Here is a 23,392-nt window from a genome sequence, read left to right on the forward strand (position 1 = left end):
CTGAAAGAGGCAACTGAGGTAAAGAGAATGTTATAAATAGGAGTTGTGGTGCGAGGGGGACTGGGTAAATCTCGTAGCACTCCTCCAGGCTTTAAGCTAAGCTTTGCCCCTGTGCAGCTCTAGTACAAAACACCTCTGTGTTTATAGATGTGCATCACTGTATGGATTGTACAGTTAGCAGTATTTATTGCAAAACACATTGAGTGACAACTAATTTCACTGGTACAAAACCGTGTGTATGCTGGGACAAAAAGACATACAAACATGAGAAGGCAGCAGTCAAAATAGCCAGTAGATTGCTCAGAACAAGTAGGCAAACTGTGCATAAGAAAGTCAATAATTCTTCCTGTTACTAGCACCCACGGGCCCAGGAATTCAGCGTCAGGTGCTTGGTGCCATAGTTCTGGGTTGAGGAGTATAGGATTCCAACACCTGAGATGCTCTGTGCAAAGCGCAATCCAACAGCGGTCTGGTGACAGGATTTAGTAACCTGGACATGCGGATTGCTTCCTTTCATCCTGTAGAAGTGAGAGCCGTAAAATGTAATGACAGCAATTTCAAATAAACATTAACTATTTCAGTGATGGTTATTATCGCAAATACCAAGTTATTTATCAAATTGTGGTTAATATGTGAACAGAATTGCACCTCTTATCAGGCCTCTGGACGTGCCTTTCTACCTTCATCTGGGATGTAGGTTGTTAGGGTGTTTCATAGTATCTTTGAGCTTTCTCCAAAATCTCAGCAGTTACCAACAGCTGGTGTGACAGTCATGAGGACAGGCAGACAAAATACAGTCCCAGCAGCTCATAAGGAGTTTACTTCTTGCAAACCCCACATTTGTCCAGGTCAGTGATTCTTAACTGTCTCCTGCCAGAAACACGCACCAACAGAGACGTGGAGTCTCAGTAGTGCTCAGCTTTTCTTAACTTTAATTTATGGTTTTCTTAAAAGAAGTGCATGGATTCCTGTCAGTCAGCAACCGGAAGCCACTGATCTCAATTCACTGCAGAGGACTGAATGGTTTTCCTTATATTATAAATGTTGATATAAAATTTGGTGACGCCTTTAGAAATACTTTGGTACTTGTCGTTAGCGAAATAGTTAAACTTTGTCCAGATGACAGAATTTCTTTTTTTCTTTTAAAAATATTGCTTAAAACCTATTTTTTCCCCCAAGTGACAGAGAAAATTTGGATTGAAGAAGCCAAGGGAAGCTGAGAGGAGTATGTCACAGATTGTACCTCGTAAGTAAACGAACACCTTCCAAGATGAGTGATAGGGAATGCAAAATGTTTAGTAGTGTGTGCGCGGCATGGCTAATTTTGAAACTTTATAGCAGAATTACAACTATTAATTTTTAATTGTTATTCATATTTAAGAATAAAACAAATGTCCATCTAGAAAATTCCAATGCTCTAACTGTAATTGAGTGTGCAGCTTGAGCTGCCCAGTAGCTTTATATGTTTGTAAATAATCAGACATCTGCAAGCAGGAGGAGAATTTAGGTGCTAGCTGAAAGCTTTTTAGCCAATGCTAGAAGAGCGTCCCAGCGCCCCTAAGCAGGCTAGCTATAAGGGTTGTCCCTGTGTTTGATCTGTGAGCTGCCTCATCACTGGTTAAGGGGTGATTTGGGTCCACAGATCTCAGGAGCCTTCATGTCCTTGTGAATGTGGGGATCTTCTTAACGATGGAGGTACTGAAATGTTTGGAAAAGGACCACACAACATCTTATGGGCAGGAGGAGGACTTTACTCGTGACTACGCTGATTTTTGAAGGAACAAGGGGACTATACATGTAGGAAAAATGCAAGGCTTTTTTTTTTTTTTTAAGAGATCATGACTTCAATTCATTGAGTATTCCTAGCGTAAAATTTGAGTAGTAAGCTACAGTCTATTTTCTGAAGTAGAGAGAAAGCTGTGACAGCGGGTGACTTGCTTTGGAATGTCGATGGTCCCCAAACAAGGGGCACGATGGTCCTCAATCAAATTAGGCGTCAAGCAGCCATTTCCTGGGGTGGACGGTATTATTAGAAAGGTCAAGGTGAAGAGCTGAAAATGTGCAGTAGCTATTTACTGCTAGCACCCTACCGCTTGCAGGTATTCCCAAGCTTGTGGAAATGGTGTTACGCCTTTGGTCAGTGCTAGGCCCGCTGCCTTGCGTGAGGTGCCAGTGCTGCTGCCCACCGCTTCTCTTGGGACTCAGTTACCCTGCGGCCATTCTGGGCGGGGGTCACTGGCCACCGCAAGAGGTGGTTGGTTTAAAATCAGGGGAATTTGCACTTGGCGGGTGGTGCCATGTGGGGAGATGGCCTGTCCGGGGTGAGAATTACTAAACCCTCGGGAGCAGGCCCGAGCTCCGGGCAGAGGCATTTGAGGCTTTGTCACTGCCCGGGGCCGCTGGCTTACGGTCCCGAGCGGCGGATCCGGCGGGCCGCGCCATGCTGCGGATGCGGGGCGGCCACAGGCCCGATGGCCCACCGCTGTCGCCATGGCAACGCGTAAAGCCTCCCGGCGCGTCCCCTCCCCGCCGCAAACCCCGTTCTCGCGAGACTTGGCGGGCCCGGCGCGGCGAGGCCGAGGCGCTCCGGGCCCTTTTCAAACCCAGCGGCAGCGGGGCCCCGGCCCGGCCACGAAATGGCGGAGAACGACAAGCCAGAGGCTGCGGCGGCCGCGCCCCAGCGCGGAGCCGAGGATGCCGCCGCCGCCGCGGCAAGCCAGCCGCCGCCACAACAACAGCAGCAGCCACAGCCGCCGCCGCAGGATGAGGAGGCGGCTTCGGCGACAGCGGCAGCAACCAAGAGCGGCGGGGGCAGCGCTAATGGCGTTAAAATGTGTGTGCGGGGCCGGGCCGGGGCGGGGCGGGCGGAGGAGGGGGGCAGCGCGGCCGGGGAAGCGCGGGGGTGCGGCTGGCCCGCCTAGGCCGCGGCGCGGGGAAGGCGGCCGGCCCTCTCCGACCCCCCCGGGCGCCGTGAGGGGTGGCCGGGTAGCGAGGGAGGTGTCTGCCGGCCCGGTGCCCTCCGGCGGGGTGCACAGAGGAGGCCGTGGGCCGGGAGCGGGGGAAGGTGAAGTTTGTTGGCGGAGCGGCGGTCGCTGAGGGGAGCCCGGGCGCGGGCGGTGTGGAGGCTGCGGGCCGCAGGGCTGCTGTAACGGGCTCGGGTCAGGCCGCTCCTCGCAGCATCCCGCTCCAGGAGCGTTCTGCATCCTCTGTGGGGTTGTTTACGTCTCCACTTCTTATCGTAGCGGTGTGTTTTGCGAAGCCTTTGATCTATGTTTACCTGAGAATGGTAAGACAGCCCTATAGTGATTCACTTTTTAAAAACAAACACAAACTCCTACATGCATGCACAAGCTTTTCTTGTAAATATAACAGTATCCTATAGGGAACATGTAAACTGTGTCTTATCTAGCAGGTCTAAAAGGAACACAGTGTAAGGGAGCCAGAAGTGCCAGCTCTCTAGAACAATGCCGTGAATAACCTTTTATGGGTTTGGTTGTTCTTGATGTCAGGCTTCGAGGGTCGTCTTTCTTTACACGAACTAGATTTTGGCTTCATATCATTGGAATTTCAATATCCCTTCTAATCTCATTCACATCTTGGAGAGAAAATACGTTTATAGTAGGCCTGCTGTTGCAGTACATCAAAGTTGTTGAGATCTGTGAAGTTTTGACATGTTCTAAGCAGCCCAGTGTGATACTGTTGTGTTTAAAAAATGCACATGGGATCAAGTTCGATATAAAGCTGGAGGAATAAAGGCATACTTCATGCCTTTACTTGATTCCCTGTGAAATTCAAATAGTTTACAAGTTATAGATTTAACATTACCATAAACCAACAGGTTTGGTTTGGTTTGGTTGTTTTTTTTCTTTTTTTTTTCCCCTGGGCCTGGCCCTCAGCTTCCAAACTACACAAATTTTGATTGAGTTTTCATAGGAAGATTGTGACCCTTTTGCACCTTTGAGGCATGTAACGTTTTATTGCCTTTTGGAGTTGCTGCTGTTCAAATAATGACTTAATTTCTCTGTATCCCTCCTTCTGTCAGCAATTTCCTTATTTTCCCTCTGAGACTAATCAGAAACAAATGAAAAATCACAGTCATTCTGCGTGGTAGAAATCGCAACTTTACATTTGAAAATAATGCAAAGTTCTTGGTAATAGAATTTCTAATCTTACTCTTTCACACGCAGTTTCCAGTCTTCCCCAAAACACTTCTGTGAAAGATAAAAATGTCAGTGTGCAGGTGAAATGTACTACTTAAAAAAAAAAAAAAAAAGTATTTCAGTAACCAGGTTTGCTTAGCACTCAGATTAAATTGGAGAGGCATCCTGGTCTCAACTTTCACACTTCCCTAAGTGCATTGTTTTGAGCAGGGGAGCTGTTTATTGCAGCAAAGCTTAACTGATTTATGTGCTTTAGAATCACATATTGTGGATTTCTTGCGTTTCTGTCTCTGCTGGTCGTCTTATTTGTATGGACGCTAGTGAGCAGAGAAGTAGAAGTTTGTTAAAAAAACCCCAAGCAGCTTTTAAGGCTTTCATGTTGATTTATCTTGTGCTTATTATTTTTTAGGCTTCTGGTTTAGTATTTATATATGGAAACCTTGTCTTTTGTTTCCAAAACTTTATGGAAGTTCAAAGGCATTATGTTTCAAAAGGTAAAAATTGCTCTTTTTAGTCAACGAGGATGTGCTTTTTTAAAAGAAATTGGTGTAGACATCTCTTTTTCAACCCTAGAAATCTGCTAGTGATTTCACAGGCAAATAATAATGAAATGTATAAAATGATTAGTTCATACAAAAGGTAAAGAGTAGAAATTACTATTGGTTTTTCTCCCAAGAAAATAGTTTATGAGACTCTTTTCTTGTTGTATAGATGACTAACATGTCATTGCTTTGAACGTATTATTTGATAGAAATTATTTTTAATATTCAAGGAGGGGGGTAAGACTTACACCCACAGAAGCATCTCTGGCTCCAGATTGTTCACTGGCCTGTTGGTTTTGGCAGATGAGTTTTGGAAGAAGGATTGAAGGATTGCTTTTTAATTAATCCTCTGTTTTCAGGAGACTGTCTGTGATCCCCAGACTAAGTGAAGTGTCATCTTGTTTCCCAGATTTAAGAGTTTATGCCAGACTCGTATCCTCTGTGCTCTCCACTGGTTTGTGCAGCCAGGTCTTATAGAGCCCATGGATTCCGTATTTGGAGACCTGGCTCTTCCTGAGCACCCAGGGGCTGTTTCATAATCCTTTAAGCAGGAAAGAGCTTAAAAGGCTAAAGAGGATCCATTGCTCTAATCTTAAAACTTAGGGAAGAACTCGGATTTTACTAGGAGTCTCATTGGGCAGGAGTTTTGCATTCGCAAATGGGACTGGATTGGAAGGAACCGATCTGACTGGAAAACCTGATACTCTGCGCTTCCCCTCCCGTCTCCCTGCAGCTCCATGCAGTTCCCTGCATTGTTTCCCCCCGTTTCACTTCATTACACAGCCACTCAAGAATTATATTGCCACAACAGACAGGATGGTGTGGAGGAGGGATGATGCAGAGGGAGGCTGGAGGATGCTTGAACCAGATGATGTGGTGTTGACATTGAATGTTTTAAATTTGACAAATACTTGGCCCAGAGGAGTCTACACATTTGTCAGTTATTAATCCTCTCTTAATCCACTTGTGAACACAAGGACTGTGAAGTTCATATCATATGAGGACTTCAAAATTTGGGAAAAAGTCGTGGGAGAAATATGGATGTATTTGAATGTATTCCTCCCTGAAAAGTGCCCAAGCTTGGTTTAGCTTCCTGAAGGGCTGTTTGTGTGTGCTCTTGAGTGCAAGACTGCTGCTCACTCACTGTTTTGTTAACTATGCAGAGAGCTGAAAATACTAATTTCAATTAATCAAAATCAGTAATCTTGGTCCTCTGTTAGTATGCTGAATCACCTAGTAACACTATCAAGAGCGCTGAAGAGTTTTGGATATTTTATCTAATTCTGCTCAAAGTATATAGTTTTGTCAAAGTTGAGATTTGGGCTGCTTTAAAAGGGAGGAAGCAAATTTTCCTGCATTTTCATCTAAAAAATGAAAACATTTTAATAAGAGAGCAGCTGCTATTGTTAAATTTTTGAAAGACCGAGGGCCAAAAGTCTGTTTTGATGTTGTTTCTAGTGGATAATACCTGGTGACTTAATTAATTTCAGATGCAGAGGATGTCTTGATACACCTGTTTTCTGTGCATGTAGCAAATTTTCAAATTCTAGTAGTGTTAGTCAATGAAAGTGAAAGAGCATTTTTTCTTCTTAATTTAATTTTAATTTCTGTCTAAAAGCAGTCTGGCACAAGTTGTGAATAAAAATTATTTATGTGGTAAACAAAATTAATTTGATTTACAACCTATTAGAGTTACTTTTTATATAGTGTTACGTTGAATGAAGTATATCAAGCTGTTCCATAAATTAGACCATTTCAGCTGTCACTTCTGTGGTGAATATTGTGTAAGTTAGCCAAGACTGATGGAAAATTATTGAAGCACCGAAGCGTGGATGCTGTAGCTTATTTTTCATCTGAGTCGTCGTATTTTGATATTTGTAGCAGTTCCGTAGTACCATCTTGCTGAATCTTGGTGGACATAATGGAAATCGAACGTAACTGAAGTAGCAAGGTGTGCTTTCTTTGCTACAGTAGTGAATAAATCTATTATAACATTATTTTTTTGTTCCAGATAAAGCAATGTATTTTGTAATTAGACTGGTAACATGAATTTATTTTTCCTAACTCAAAAAGCAGCATTTAACATCCTGGGAGTTAGCATAGTATACCCCTTAATAACATAGGAGGTGTACAGCTGTATACATAGGAGGTATAATAGTCTAATGATCCAAAACAAGACTAATATTTTTTTTGTTTGGGTGTTTGTTTGTTTTTCTTTTTTTAATGTAGGGATAATGATGAGACAGCAAAAGAAGAGAAAGCACCTGTGAAAGAGAAGTACGTTGCAAAACCAAAGGCAATCCCTTCTCTTGGAAACAAGAATAGATTCCACCCCTATTCAAAGGACAAGAATGCAGGCACTGGAGAGAAGAAGACTGTTAATCGTAATAGAGTTTTTATTAGTAACATCCCGTATGACATGAAATGGCAAGCTATTAAAGATCTTATGAGAGAGAAAGGTAACTTATTCCTTATAATACACTTCACATAGAAAGAAAGGGGTAGACTTTAAATGCAACGTATATGTCCTTTGAGCCACACAGATTTGATATGACTACTTTTTTTACTTTTTTTTTTTAATTTTTGGCCTTTACTCGGTTCATCTATCTCCCTTCCCCCTCTTTCATCTGAGACAATTGCATTGCAGGGTAGGATGGGTAAATGAAGTGCTTACAATCTTCTGCCATTCTAGTGTGACAGTAGAGAGTATATGCATGACCTCATGACTTCTTAAAGAGATTGTGTTTCGTCTAGTTGTAGTCTTTGTAGATTTTATTTTTTTAAGGGTTATTGTATTTAAGCAACACATTTAGTGTGTTAACATGAATAATAAAGGACGTCTTTCAAAAGTTGTTTTGTATTTCTTTGGTGGAATCTGGCTGTGGAATTAACTTTGTCTGCATTGTCACTACTGCCATGACTGTTTGTCTGGAGGTTTGTATTAAAAGCTTGTTACTTTTGTTGCAGTTCTGATAGAGTAATCTTACTACCCCAAATGTTTTATTTTAAGTTTGGGGTAAAATAATGCTAATATTTGAATTCTGTAAAAAGTTAGTTCTGTGTTTTCCTTGAAAAAATTGATTCTTCAAAAGTAATGCAAAGCACACTTGGCTTTTAGGCTGTGAAAAATGCCAGAACTCCCCTTCTGTAACTGCTGGTTTATCTGTTGTAAGGTGACGTGACTATTTGATTGGTTTATTTACTGAAACTTCCTACTTTAGAAAGTGAGTGGCTTGCTGTGAAATATTTGACGTGTAAATTTGGTTATTACTGAAGGCAAACTTATGATTGAAGACATTCAGGTAGAAAGTCACCTTAAAACAGGTGTTGTGAGTAGGATGATAAATGTAACACTTTCCAGTTGAACGTTGACGTTTCATTTGTTAGGTGAAGGGACTGCGTATATCTGAATTTGTTCACCAACTATATCATACTGGCCAAAATATGATCTGTAGTATGAATTAGGTTAAATATAGTTGTTTGTTTTTAGCTTTTGAGAATGTGGCTGCTGCATATTTCTGAAAATTAGCTAAATTATATAGCCATTGACAGGAGGTACGTTGGTCTGGTTTTGATTGTTGGTGAATAATAGGTGCTTCTCTGTAGAGTTGTGCACAGGGGCACAGTAAAGAAAGATACTGGTGTTTAAATGCATTGTCTCTTGGTATTTTCCCTTTGTATGTCTTATGTAGTTGGTGAGGTTACATACGTGGAGCTGTTTAAGGATGCTGAAGGAAAATCAAGGGTAAGTGCCGCGGGCAACAATCTGCTAGAGGTTTAAAAGTTCCTCAGCAGTTTTATTTTTGTATAATACCTGTACCAGTTATTGGAAAGTAAGTTTCATTTTTACACTGATTTTCATTAAGGTAGCCTTGAGGATTTTGTATTAGAAGTAGTCTGACACTTTCATGCAACTCAGACTAGCTGGCTGTAAAGGACAAAATACTTCTGTAAATGTTAACAGATGGCATTTACTTAATTCTTCTTTTTAGTCAACATCTTTGTTTTGGTACAAATCTGTTTCATATAAAGGGCGTTCAATAAACCACTGATTTTATTTAAATTTTGTTAGCGTAGTATTCTCTTCTTGGGGCCAACGAGTACAAAATGTTAGCTAAGAATATACTGTTTGAAGCGCCTGATTTGACAGCTTTGCAGGGTTGGTACTCTAAACACTGGATTAATGTGTATTTGCTTTCTTAAAAATAAATGGATGGAGATGGTTGGTAGCCAACAGAGTGCCAGCAATGAGGCACTAAGAATGAAGATTGTTAAAGCTCCTTTGTCGTCTTAAAAATAGTCAAAAGTTTGGCCAATAGTAGCTCCGAACCTGCAGTGAGAACATGAGAAATGCAGGTTTGAGTCTTAACTGAGGTTGTATCAATTGTAGTAAATGACTTTCTTTAACACTTGTTAAAACTAAAACATGCTGTCAGCTTTGCTTTACTTAAAGCAATCCTCGACTCTCTGCTTCATTAGAAGGATTCTGGTGCAGTCAATAAGGTTATTTTCTTACAAAGTAATTTCTCAATTATGCTAGTAATACTGAAGAGGTATGCAGACGCCTTGTTCATCGTACTGGTATACTTGATGTAGGTAGATTTGAATTTTGTAGTCAGTGGGCAGCTTTTAATGACACAGTGAGTGTCTTGATTGGTTTTTGGTTATGTTTTTGGGTTTTTGTTTCTTTCCACCCTTTTCCCCCCACCTCCTCTCCCCAGTTGTCCTTACATGGATCTGTGTGGCATTTTTCCAATTCTGGTTTGGCTCAAAGAGAATAAAAGATAATGTATTCTCTTGCATTTGAAAGGTATGTATGTTGAGAAAGTAGGAGAAATTCAGCTTGGCTACCAGTAAAGAGCATGTATGATGGATTTTGAAGCTGAAAATAACTTGAGTAGTTATTTAACAGTGAGCTGGGATCTTTAACTGGAATCTTAACTGCTCTATCAAATGCACTGACTGACTGTTTTTTTTTTTTTTCTTTACATATGATGACAATTCATCATGGATGTAGGGTTGTGGGTAAGTTTCTTTTTCTATGTGTGTAGAAACATGCTACTATCCAAACATTCTGTTAATTTTAAAATTTTAAACTTTATTTGTTTTGTTCCCTCTAAGTGTGGTTGAATTCAAAGATGAAGAATTTGTTAAGAAAGCGTTAGAAACTATGAACAAATATGATCTTAGTGGAAGACCCCTGAATATTAAAGAGGTATGGTTATTGCTGCTGTTTTTAATTTGAAATAGCAAAGATACTCTAACTACTGAGATGACAATAGAGTGTTTTGAGCATCTTAACTGTCTAATGTCCTGTTAATTTATTTTAGGATGCTTTCTTAATGGGCTAAAGTGCCTGTTGGCTTGCAGAAGGTCTTGATGCTATGCCAAGTGAACTGCCAAAAAGTGTGTCCTAAAGTCAAAATAATCTAATGCTGTTTTTCTTTAAAACAGCTTTATCTTTAACTTCATATTCTTACCTTAGTGTCATCAGATCTTTTTCAACCCAAATGATTCTCTGTTTACATTGCTTCCCTCCTTCAAAATATGATGCAGAACGAGCTGAGTATCAGGCTACTACATATGTCCAAAAATGGAGCTGGAAGTAGAAAACTTGTGCTGACTGGAAAGTGAAATAATGTCAACATTTCTATTGTAGTGTTGTAGTATATGATGGTGTCTGATGCAGTTCTTTTTGTCCTGTTACAACTTTAATAATGGTATTAATAAATAATAATAAAAAAAACTAATTAAATTAATTCAGTTCTTGGAAGAACGTGCTAGACTGACAGTCCTTTAGATTGAAATCTTTTCTACTTGTCCATAGGCTAGGTACAGCATGTGAAGTGGCAGTGCACGCTTCCTCAACAAGTGCTTTGCCAATATGCCTCAACCCTCATCTGAAAGGACCCACCTCTAGAGGTGAGGGAATTAGGTCTCCATGCTAATTCAGTTCTTGATCCCTCTGACATGGACAAGGATATTAGTTGATAAAATTGATGGGTTTATGTAGAATTTCAAATAGTACCTTTTTATTTGTTGCCAGTCCTCTTCTTGATGATTAAGCTTGCTTTATTTTTGCCCATGTTTCAGGATCCTGAAGGTGAACATGCTCGTAGGGCATTACAGCGTGTGGGAGGACAGTTTCCAGGAGGACATGGACCTGATGTGGCACCTGGAATAATGAATTTACCACCTTCTATTCTCAATAATCCAAACATTCCTCCTGAGGTTATCAGTAACTTGCAGGCAGGCAGGCTTGGGTCCACTATTTTTGTTGCTAATGTAAGTTTAAAACTATATTTTACAACTGTAATATTTGATCTTTGTAAAACATCTTATATTCCTGCATAATTCAATTTTAATATAAAGAGGAAATTGGAAACGTTCACAATTAGCGTATTCAACTAAAAATGCTGTGTGTGTATTCAGACTGTGGACATGAAAGAAATGTTAAACTCTTGAGGCTGACATGCAGTTTTAATCATTGCACAGTCATCTGTTGATTTAAAAAAATATTTTACACATTTTTTTGCTAGCTATTTGCAATTGCATTTCTTCTTTTTAATTAAATATACACTTCAGTTTATCTTGCTAGTTACTTTAGACTAACTTAAACAGTTATATTTGTTGGAGGTGCTTACTTCATAAGTTCTTTAGCTGCCCTCCCTTGCCCTATGTCTGCAAGGAGACTTGTGGGAGTACAGTTACTCCTGACAAGAACCCATCCATTTCTCAGTGTTAGTATGTTAATTAAAGTAAAATACGTATATGTAGTATAAATTGTTGCTTTTAGTTATTTTTGGACTTGTTTGCAGTGTGTGTATATTACAAAATCCTGGCTATTTACATATATCAAGCATTTTGGGAAGCTGAAGAGTTACAACAATGCAGAAAATCTCTTCCAAATATAATGGCAGAACAGAAATGTGCACTGAAATCACTAATGTATTTCTATGTGTAAGCTTGACTTTAAAGTTGGCTGGAAGAAACTGAAGGAGGTATTCAGCATTGCTGGAACTGTAAAGCGTGCAGACATCAAAGAAGATAAAGATGGCAAGAGTCGAGGAATGGGAACAGTTACCTTTGAACAAGCAATTGAAGCTGTTCAAGCAATATGTATCCTTGTTTTTGAAAAACAATTGATCAAATATGGATTGGTCTTTAACACCTTCTGATAGTGTAGTTTTGCAAATGGTGTTTATTTGCCTTGTAGCTTGTGTATAGGGACTAGAGTGTAATACTGTGGGGATTACATTTTTAATTGTGACCAAATTTAGTGCTAGAGTCTGAAAAGCTGTTCCTGATAATGTTGCACAAGCTTAAAATATGTAGGAATGTGACATGTATGACACTAAATTTTATATACCTGTCCTGGTTTGAAGCAAAACAGAACCAATTTTCTGTTTTGTAATTTTGCTTTTTAGCTGGGCCTCTTCTAACTGACTAAACTCAGAAATTAACAGCACGTTGTTCAGAAACTGTTCACTCTCAGAGTGATAAGACCTGATTATACCAAGGAATGGTATGCACAGAGGCTCTCGCTTAGACTTATTGCCATAACAGCCAAGGTCAGCTCACTTTGCTGTTTGCCCCGTTAGAGGGTCAGAAGCAGAAAAGCATAGAGGGGTCCCACCTGTAGGGAGGATCGGACAGGACAGGTGACCCAAAACTGACCAACAGGGTATTCCATCCCATCTGCATCATGCTCAGTATAAAAGCGAAGGGATCAAAAGGTCAGGTCTCTTTCTTCAATGGCTGATGTCGGAGGAGGACCCTGTCTGTTCGTCTGCTTTGATCCTGATCCAAGCATTCCTGACTCCAGATCCGTAATTCAGCTCCTGTCTGTCGCTGACTCCAGTCTGGGACTTTCCCTGTGCCTGCTGATGACTCGATCGTCATCCTGGGAGCTGGATACGGTTTTGTATATATGGTATACTTTTTTTTATTTTATTATTATTTATTATTCCCTTATTTATTATTATTTTCATTAAGATAGTTTAGTTCTCTTTCTAAACTCGTAAATCTCTCTGTCTCTTCCTCTCCTCTCTTTGGAGAGAGGCGGGGGGAGGGCCATCTGTCATTCTGATTGGCCAGTCTGGCCAAAACCATGACAATACCGAACAGCTTGTATAATCCCTTCTGGCCTTTGAATTGGCATTCTAAAGATTAGGTAAGGAAAGACAAGACTCCTAAAAATGGTGCAGAAATAAAATAAGTTTTCACAGTGGTTCTTCTGAAATAGTTAAATTGTCTTCTGTAGTTAGATTCCTTGACTTGCATTTCTCCAGCTATGTTCAATGGACAATTCCTGTTCGATAGACCCATGCATGTAAAAATGGTAAGCTGCTTACATTTCTTTTTACCTTACATGTCTCTGCCAAAACATTGAAAGGATCATAGTGTAACATCCTTTTTTTTTTTTTTTTATCAGGATGACAAATCAGTTCCCCATGAAGATTTCCGTGGTGCAGACAGCAAAACCTCACAATTACCTCGTGAGTGCACACTGTTTTCTGCTCCTTGCACTTAATATATCTTGTTCTAGAGTCTTGGATATGTTGATAAAGAGTCTTGGAATAGTTTAGTAGTGCTTTTTCTTACTGTGGTCTCTTTATGATACAGAAGAAAATCTTTCTTCTGTTGATACTTATCTTTGTTTACAAGGTGGTCTTGGTGGCATTGGTATGGGACTTGGACCAGGTGGACAGCCCATCAGTGCAACACAGTTGAGCATGGGTGGTGGAATGGGGAGCATGGGTCCAGGAGGTAAATCTGTGTTCTTCATTATTAAGTTTTACAGAGCTCTAAGTTTAAAATTATTATTTCTGTGTTTGGAATAATGACATACTCTTGACAAAGCAAGGCTCGTGTAGTGTGCTTTTGAGATGTTAACTGTCTCTGCATTTTTTTTAAAATCCATTAGGATCTTACCTGTTTTCTGAATGGTGTTTGTCTTTTTGGTTTAAAGGTATGGGAATAGACGGTCCGGGATTTGGCGGCATGAATAGAATGGGAGGCGGTACGTACAGTGAAGTTCTTTGCATTAAGTATTTTTTAATATTGTGTAGAAAACACTCTTTCTTATTTTACAGGACTTGCCGGATTTCGTGGAATGGAAGGAATGCCCAATATGGGAGGATTTGGAGTTAACCGAATGGGAGGTAGGTGAACACTATTCCTGTACACTTACTACTTTGCTAATATTTATTTATTAAAAGCCCTTTCTTTAGGGATGGGTAACGTAGGTGAGTTCAAAGGACATAGTCACTGGCATGAGTGGAAGCACAGGAACTGGCATGGGAGTTAAATATTTAATGGCCGCCTCTGACTTGTGCATTAAACCCACTTCTGTTTAAATAAGCAGCTGTGAAACAAGTGTTGTATGAACATCAGTTTAGATGTATATAATGGAATATTTCTGGGTTTGTTTGTTTTTTTTCTTTGTTCTCTACAGAAGTGTTCCGTGGAGGAATGGGAGGAAACATGGACAGAGATTTTGCTCGTAGTGAAATGGCATTGAACCGTGGTTTTGGAGATTCTTTTGGAAGGATGGGTATGGTAACTGTTAAATTTCCTGTGGTAAATTGCAACATAGTATTGGAAGAGTTTTACTAGAAGAAAAATCAAGAAGAGACCTGCTTTCATTTGGTTGTCTTCCTCTGTCACCTCTCCCCAAGTCATTACTATAGGGGTGTAATCTGAGTGTATATTATAGCCATCGCTTAGGATGGAGGTTAAAGTGTGGGTGGCTTTTTTTTTTTCCATCTGTAAAATATGAACAAAATAGTGATCTGAGGAAAGCATTTGGCTTCATACTGTTAACTTTGTGAGGTATTAGTCTTTTGGATATTAAACTATATGCTTCTGGTAATCCTGAATGAGCTGCCCGTGTACCACCTTTGTAAGTTCCAGGAGCCTGCTTTTGCAAATGCATGCTGGAAAATTGTTTTTACTGCAAATCAGGTAGCATTAGATAGGAATGGTGAATTTTGGTGCCCTCTTTTCTTGCCTTCTCAGTTCAAGCAGCTCAGAATGGGATTTATTGGCCTCTTCTGTAACTGAGCCAGCTTTGTTTTGCTTACAGGTGATGTCTTGTTGACAGAATTCATTTTGTTACTTTTGAGTTCCCTCAAATGAGATACTTTTCTATTCTAAGAGGCCTGGAAGTGCTTAACAGTACAGCCTACTTAGCTTTGTTACTATACTGTTACCTGGATGAATGCGTTATAGGAGACAGGTTTTCTTTCCCTTTCTTCCCATTTTTCTCCCTTTCCCCCTCCCTTAAATTCCCCGCTGTGAAAGAGAAGAGCTGCTAAGAGCATAAGGTTTATCTGGTCTAAAAGTTGATTTTTTTTTTTTCTTTCTTTTTTTAAATTTGGGCAAGTTGTAACAAAGTGTAACCCTTGTGTGCTTCTCTTCAAGCACTGGTAATTGTGTAGAAGTGATAAGAGTGTAATAAGCTTGTCAATTGAGTTAGTGTTAATGTCTTGGAATTAATGTCTTAGAAATCAAGTGTATGCTTTCAGACCCTCTCTACTTGCAACATAGGATAAACATCTGTTTCCCAAGTGAAAATCAAAAGCCACTTCAGTTATAAATGTTCATGCAAGCAATAGACTTCCGAGTCTTCTGGTAACCCGCGTTGGTTTTGATATGCATGAACATGGCCACTGTGAGAAACTGATGTAGGAGTCACTCGTTCAGTAGATCCAGCAAGCTTCAATTTACCACCTCTCAGCAATCTTACCATTTAAATACTGTTCTGAGAACCAAAATAAGAGTTTCCCAACTTATCCTTAAGTAATGGAAGGAAATTGTAGGAATTTACAAATATAGTAGTCAATAGATCTAGTTTAGTCAGGGAAGACGCTAGTCTACTCCTGTTACAATATTTAGGTTAACGTTATCTTAAAAGGAAATGCTGTGAGTATATTTGGCTTTGGTACCCTGCCAGTTTCAAGGAGGGCAATTTAAGACAGTCTTTGATTGGGCTATGGCATCAATTAGTGGAAATGAAGATGTTTGGTTTGCAGCAGAATCGTTGGAGTTGCCGTTTAAATTGCCAAAATCTTGAAGTATCCAAAAAAATCAAAGGTTGTGTCATAAAGCATCTCTGAGCCTGTAATTTTTGTTGATGAAAGGCAAGTGGCTGAAAAAGTACAGGTAAAGTATCTCTTCTAAGGTGAGAAACAGCTGCAATATTGCTTCTTAGGATTACTTGAGCTTTCTGGTTGTGTTTTTTTGTATTTTTTTTTGCTTGGTTGTTTTTGTTTTGTTTTGATTTAACTTAGGATTATTTGAGCTTTCAGGTTGTTTTTTTTATTTTTTTGTTTGGTTGTTTTTGTGTTTTTTTTTTTTTTTAAGTACATCTTAGACTGCTGGGGAGACTTTTTTTCCCTTTTAAAAAAGAGTGGGTGTAATTGGGATGCACTCACAAACAACTGAAGTTTTCTAGCTCTGGAAAAGTGGGTGGGGTTTTTTTCTTCACAATTCTTTTTAAGGGCAAAATCAGTCATGTTGACAGCAATCTCAAAATTTGACTTGATATTTCATTGCAAGACTCTCTCTGGCCTAATGAATAAATATTAAGATTTTTCTCATGCAAACTGTTGGCTGAAGTACCGTGAGTAATCCTGCTGGTGTTGAAAATTGATAGGTTTTTTTTAAACAGGCTAGTCCATATTTTTTGAGGTCTTTGTATGCCTATGACAGCATGTTGTCTCAGAGGAGACAAATATTTCCCACAAGACATTGTCAGGGAACAATTTTTGCTGTTTTGAACTGTGTGGGGAAAACGAATTTAATGTAAGGCTCAGCAGTGACCTTTTTGTAGATATTAAAACAATGGTGTCCAGCCTAAAGATGACAGTTACTGATCTATTTTACCATAAGTGAAAACTGAGCTGTTTCATTTAGGCATGAAAATCAAGCAAGAAAAATGCAGCTGACAGTTCCACTCTGTTCTGCAGTACAGCAATGTAGTTGTGTTTCTACAATTCCGGAAGCTCCCTTGGGATTACTTTCCTGAGTATTAGCACTTTGATGAAATAATTTTTTTTACCCCAGTCTCTGATACCATTCTGGAGATGCCATGGTTCTGCCAAATAGCTCTTATTAATCGTTGATTTCCTTCCTTTCTCCCTTTACCCCACCAAATTCCATCAATTCACTCTTCATATGCAGTAAAGAAAGACACTGGGAGAGCTGTTCCCAGCTTTTGCATTGGTTTCTTAAAAATGGGAGAAAGTAAGCCATTTCTATGCTATGAAGTTCAAATAAGATGAAGCCTTCAGTTTTGAGGCTGTTCTTCCCAATGTGGGAAATGGCTCATTTAGTTTTAAGATGTTTGTGCTGCTGGCACACTGTCAGAGGGGAGTAAAGCTAGAAAGAAATCAGAGGAGCTTAAATCCCATAATGGAGGAGGAGGAACTAACATTACTAGATGTTTCCTATTCAGTGTAAATAATAAAGGCACAGGTTAAAGTGTTCTGTAGAAAAGAATTGCCGGGTAACATCGAGATCCGTGCACTTCATTAGCGTGTGCTTTGTTGTTGTCTCTAACTGATGGTTTCAGTGTATTTCACTTTTTTTTTTTTTCTGTTTAGGTGGTGCAATGATTGGTGTTTTTGCAGGAGGAATGGGAGCGCCTAGCATGGGCCCAGTGAGATCTGGAATGAGTAGGTTATCTTGTTTCCATAGAATGTAAATGCATAGGCAATGTAATGACATGGTGTGTACATATAATTGTGTTAGAGGGTTTTGTTGTATTGTAGCGTCGTGTCTTGCTGGTGTTGGAAGAAGTAGAATTCTGTTGCATGTGACTGCAAATCTAGTAGTTTTTAAAGCTGTTTTGTTGAGGTAAAAGTTCAGAGGAACACTTGCTAATACAGTCTTTCCTTTAATCTTAGTTTTGAAATGGTTTAAACTTCTGGTTTGGAGGGAGAGGTGATTCAAGTAAACTTGCGTTCCAGGAAAAAGACAAATAAGCAGTTATTTGTGTGAACTTCATGAAGCTGAATTTCAGTAATCTCTTGTAATTGAAATAAAAAAATCAGCCTTGAATTTTGTGTAAAGCTCCAATACTGAGCTTATATTGCAGCAACTGTGAGTTCCTCAGGCTAGAGCAGATGAGAAACTAAATTCTTGCTAGTGGCAATCTTGAAAGGCATAAGGCTTAAAGAGAAGGTCCCTCATCTTGATAGCTTTGCTTTACGTTAATTTTTAATTATGAATCCAGAAAGATTATAATAGGATATTTGAATGCCACTGATCTTATTTCTTTGTATAATACACACTAATGTATTTCGTTGCACGTATCATAGAGAAGTCCGTGCTCTTCACAGTACTTGCAGTAACATCTGTTCTCTGCAAAATGTGCTTTCTCTGGAAGATTTTTTTTGGCTGCATTAAGTATAACTGAATGTGAATGCAGGAAGCAAAAATAATAGTATATATATGGTCAAATTATCTTAACACTGTCACAGTTATTGATCTCTTTTTGGTGTAGGGTATCCAATCTTTATTAATTAGACTGGACAGCCTTTTTAAATCTTAATTCTTATGTTCAACGTTTTACTACATTAGATGGTGTGACTAATAGCTTGATGTAGTTTGGTTTTTACTTTTAGAACTGACTTCCTTTTTTTTATAAAATAATTGTGCATTTATTACTAAAAAGATATTTTACCCTGTTTTTCTTTCTCTGTGTAGGTGGTGGAATGGGTGGTATGAACAGTATGGCTGGAGGAATGGGAATGGGGATGGAGCGGATGAGTTCTGGTTTTGATCGAATGGGACCAGCTATGGGTGGAGGCCTGGACAGGAACATCGATATTGATCGAGGATTTGTGCCTGGCCCAATGGGAAGTGGCATGAGAGAGAGATTAGGCTCTAAAGGCAACCAGATATTTGTGCGAAATGTAAGCATTTGAATGCATAAAACCCATGAGCTTATTTTGTGTGCATCTTTGATTACATACTGTTTTTCTCTTCGTAATATTTTGTTATTAATAATGCTTTTTTATTCTAGCTTCCTTTTGACTTGACCTGGCAGAAGCTAAAGGAGAAGTTCAGTCAATGTGGTATGTATGCGAATCTTATCCCTGCTCAGCTCCATCGATTTCATGTTTTATATGGTGTTTGTTAGATAAGGACAGGAAGACAAGGTTGTTGCCTTATCCTGAATAATAGTCTGGCTAGCCTAATGTCTTTTACTTCCCCCACCTTTCCTGAGTTATATAAATAATTTTTAGGCATGACATAAGACATGATACCAGGGTACAGTATGGCCTATGTGTACAGATGGCTCAGAGTGGTCATCTGCCACAGACTTTACCCCATTCTGTTAATAAAATTACTCACAGAATCACAGAATGGTAGGGGTTGGAAGGGACCTTTAGAGATCATCTAGTCCAACCCCTCTGCCAAAGCAGGTTCACCTGGAGCGGGTTGGGCAGGAATGCATCCAGGAATGCTTCCAGGAATGCATCCAGGAAGGTTTTGAATATCTTCAGAGGAGACTCCACAGCCTCTCTGGACAGCCTCTTCCAATGCTCTGTCACCCACAAAGTAAAGAAGTTTTTCCTCATGTTGAGATGGAATTCCCTGTGTTCCAGTTTGTGCCCGTTGCCCTTTATCCTGTCACCAGGCACCACTGAGAAGAGTCTGGCCCCATTCTCTTGACACCGCCCTTTAGATATTTATAAGCATTGATGAGATCCCCTCTCAATCTTCTCTTCTCCAGGCTAAGCAGACCCTACTTACTAACAGAGAGGTGCACTGTTTCCTTGATAATCTTTGTAGCCCTCTGGACTCTCTTCAGTAGTTCCCTGTCTTTCTTGAACTGGGAGCCCAGAACTGGACACAGTACTCCAGATGTGGCCTCACCAGGGCAGAGTAGAGGGGGAGGAGGACCTCCCTCGACCTGCTGACTGTACTCTTCTTAATGCACCTTGGTAGACCATTGGCTGCCTTGGCCACAAGGGCACATTGCTGGCTCATGGTCAACTTGTTGTCCACCAGGACTCCCAGGTTTCTCTCTGCAGAGCTACTTTCCAGCAGGTCAATCCATGACCTGTACTGGTGCATGAGATTATTCCTCCCTAGGTGCAGGACCCTACACTTGCCCTTGTTGAACTTCATTACGTTCTTCTCTGCCCAGCTCTCCAACCTGTCCAGGTCTCGCTGTATGGAGGCACAGCCTTCTGGACTCTCCTCGCAGCTCCTCTGGAGCCACTCGTCGCGGTTTTGTGTCATCAGCAAGCTTGCTGAGGGTACATTCTAGCCCCTCCTCCAGGTCATTGTTGAACATGTTGAACAAGACTGGACCCAGTGCTGACCCACTGCTAGTTACAGGCCTACAACTAGACTCTGCGCCTGCTAATCACAACCCTCTGAGCTCTGCCATCCAGCCAGTTTGCAGTCCACCTCACTGTCCACTCATCTAACCCATGCTTCCTAAACTTACCTATCAGGAGCTACCATGGGAGACAGTGTCAAAAGCCTTGCTGAAGTAAAGGTAGACAACATCCATTGGTCTCCCCTCATCCACCCAGCTGGTCATTCCATCATAGGAGGCTATCAGATTGGTCAAGCACGATTTCCCCTTGGTGAATCCATGTTGACCACTCCCGATAACCTTCTTTTCCTCTACATGCTTAGAGATGGTATCCAAGATGAGCTGTTCCATCACCTTTCCAGGGATGGAGGTGAGGCTGACTGGCCTGTAGTTTCCCAGGTCCTCCTTGCCCTTTTTGAAGACTGGTGTGACATTAGCTTTCCTCCAGTCCTCAGGCACCTCTCCTGTTCTCCATGACCTTTCAAAGATGATGAAGAGCGGCTTTGCAATAACATCTGCCAGCTCCTTCAGCACTTGTGGGTGCATCCTATCAGGGCCCATGAATTTTTGGGTGTCAGATTTGCCTAAATGATCTCTAACCTGATCCTCCTCGATCAAGGGAGTGTTCCTAACTCCAGGCTCTTCCTGTTACCTCCAGGGTCTGGTGTTCCCAGGGACTGGCCTTAGCAGTAAAGACTGAAGCAAAGAAGGCAGTCAGTGACTCTGCCTTCTCTGCATCCCCTGTCACCGGGGCACCTACCTCATTCAGCAGCGGGCCCACATTTTCCCTAGTCTTCCTTTTGCTACTTGAAGAAGCCCTTCTTATTGTCCTTGACTTCCCTTGCCAGGTTTAATTCCAAGTGGACCCCAGCCTCCCTCGTTGCATCCCTGCATAGTCTTTGAGCTTTTTCTTTTTTGAAGCAGGTATTGCGTGTCCTCTGGCCAACACAGAGTATATAATGTAGCATTTATTTTGAGACAAATGCATGCAGGGGCCTGGGCCTGTCCCGGTTATGCATTACTTCCAGAAATGGTGCTGCATCAAATCAAAGTTAGTAATTTTGCCAAAGTGGCAGATTGTTTTTTATGCAAATAGATGATCCTGATTAGCATATTTGCAGGCTGTAATGCTTCTCCTTTACGTTAAGAAATAAAGGCCCTTTTTATGTAAGATGAAGGATTGCTACAAATATCCAATAATTCTTTTTATCTAATTCAGAAAAGTTGTCTTTTCACAGAAGTGAATGAAAAATGAAGCTCTGGTGTAGAAATATATGATTGTTGTGTTTTGAAAACGCACATTCAGGATGGGAGGTTTCGAATGAATTACAGGATGGCTTTTCTTGTTTTGGAGAGACAGAAAAGACAAATAATTTAAAACATACTAGTGATACCGAAGACAGTCTTCATACAGCTATTTGCAGATCTGATATAAATTCGAATTCGCAATTCAACTATGAAAAATTTTCAGGTGTTCATATTATATTTTTTGTTTGTTTTTGTAGCTGAGGATATATAGGAGTATATAGGTTCGCTCTTTTTTTAACTGCTTGGGCAACTTTCAGATATTTCAGAATTTTTTTTTTCCATTATCTCCTCGGTAACTAACAGATGTAGCAATTGTGTTGAATTGGTTTTAAGAATTAAGCATTTAAGATTAAGCTAATTTAAGATTAAGCACAAATATAAGCAACATATTGTATTTATGCCAATATTGTAAGGAAGTAGAAAGACCATGTCTCCATATGTTCATTTTCTTTCAATGAAAGGCCAGTCTTCTATTATATGATATTTTAAAATAAAAACCTATGTATTTTAGGGAAAAGTTTCTTGTTCCTAGTGACATTTGTGGGCTCAGGAGTGGTGTGCTACAACACGCCACAAACGAAAACTTGCTAGCTCCAGGCATTGCACATTCTCTGAGGTACCACGACATCGACATAAAAATGTTGCCTCATGAGTTGTGTCCAACCTCAAGAAAATACTGCAGGAATTAAAAAGTGCGTGTTACTTTTCCACCACTCCTAACCTGGTAACTTTACTGTTTTAAAGGCTCTAATTTTGCTCTGCAGCTGCTTTACAAAATCGCTTAATTGTTGCCATTGCTTGATACGTTGCTGTGATGAACATGGTAGACTGGATTGAACTGTAATTCAGTTAATGCCTGTCAGTACTCGTGCTCTTGGCAGTGTTTGTAAATGAAACACAGAACTTTCCCTTAGACTTCTAAGGGCACTTTGTTTCAAACTTGAGGTCAAATACAGGCATACTTCATCTTATGCTAATGTGAAGGAAAGATTTGAAACAGTGGATCTTAATTTGGATTCTTCACTGCTGTTTTGACCTATGTCACTTTCCCTGAATGAGTGAACGTACCATCAGTCTGAAAGCGCCAACTTCGTATGTCCCACTAGACTGTATTTAAAAATGCTTTTTTATCACTTCTGATGAGTTCTTTAAGTTCTTAGTGCACTGAAGACTTGAAATAACTGCTGTTTAACTTATTTATTCAGGTCATGTAATGTTTGCAGAAATAAAAATGGAGAATGGAAAATCAAAGGGCTGTGGAACAGTCAGATTTGACTCACCAGAATCTGCTGAAAAGGCCTGTAGGATAATGAACGGCATAAAAATCAGTGGCAGAGAAATTGATGTACGCTTGGATCGCAATGCATAATTTAAAACTGTGTGTTCAGGAACATTCCTATGTCTGTTTAGCTTCTCTATCCTAGTAAGTCATTTTTAGTAACATTGTATGCTTACAAAAGCTGTAAAAAGGAACTTTTAAATCCCACCAGCCTTTAACAGTATAGTGTTTAATATACTGTGATACTTGTTAACTGAATCTTACTATGTTTGGTTTTTAAAGACAATTTGCCTGATTTTTGTTGTTTTTTTAGAGGCACTGAGCACCTGCAGGTCCCTGTAGACCATGGAAGCTTTGGATGCTCAGCGCCTTTGGAAAATTAGGCCAAGTGTCTCTAGTCATTCAGTTTAAATGAATGGTTATACTGTTTTTAATAAATAAGCCATTTTCTCTGTTAATCTCAAGATTGCATAGTGGGATTTGTTTAGTGTTTTTTGATTTTTGTTTTTTTTTTCCCCAGTGTGTATCAACATTGTAATGTAAAAACTAGATGTCTTTTTTTCAGAATTTTGTTTTTATATGTGCGTCGTAGTCATACTGTAATTCTTGACTCTTAAAAGAAAGGGCTCCAATTAGGCTGTGATGTTTTCGTTCTACTTAATATTAGTTTAATGACATGACTTAGTTCTGTAAATAAGATTTAGAGCCCAATGGGAGTTTTGAAATTTTTATTTTGACTAAATGAAGAAACTGATCTTTCTCT

General features: G+C 40.0%; 1 protein-coding gene across 1 annotated transcript; it reads left to right on the top strand.

The window, feature by feature from the left end:
- The first annotated feature begins 2,551 nt into the window (after positions 1-2,551).
- On the top strand, positions 2,552-23,389 carry MYEF2 (myelin expression factor 2). Its single transcript, XM_074599656.1, has 17 exons — positions 2,552-2,833; positions 6,932-7,161; positions 8,395-8,447; positions 9,720-9,727; positions 9,824-9,917; positions 10,796-10,987; positions 11,668-11,821; positions 12,994-13,043; positions 13,137-13,200; positions 13,370-13,471; positions 13,674-13,724; positions 13,798-13,866; positions 14,160-14,258; positions 17,311-17,382; positions 18,416-18,624; positions 18,735-18,786; positions 22,556-23,389. The coding sequence occupies exons 1-17, from the start codon at positions 2,637-2,639 to the stop codon at positions 22,717-22,719; spliced, it is 1,860 nt and encodes a 619-aa protein (XP_074455757.1). The 5' UTR covers positions 2,552-2,636; the 3' UTR covers positions 22,720-23,389.
- Positions 23,390-23,392: the final 3 nt, after the last annotated feature.

Source organism: Larus michahellis, chromosome 9 (assembly GCF_964199755.1).
Source record: "Larus michahellis chromosome 9, bLarMic1.1, whole genome shotgun sequence".
NCBI lineage: Eukaryota > Metazoa > Chordata > Aves > Charadriiformes > Laridae > Larus > Larus michahellis.

Excerpts from the sequence above, each read along its gene's own strand:
- MYEF2 (XM_074599656.1), top strand. The coding sequence starts at position 2,637 with ATGGCGGAGAACGACAAGCCAGAGGCTGCGGCGGCCGCGCCCCAGCGC. Across the intron at positions 13,201-13,369 it reads CAAAACCTCACAATTACCTC|GTGGTCTTGGTGGCATTGGT; the intron begins GTGAGTGCACAC and ends TTTGTTTACAAG. Across the intron at positions 18,787-22,555 it reads GGAGAAGTTCAGTCAATGTG|GTCATGTAATGTTTGCAGAA; the intron begins GTATGTATGCGA and ends TTATTTATTCAG.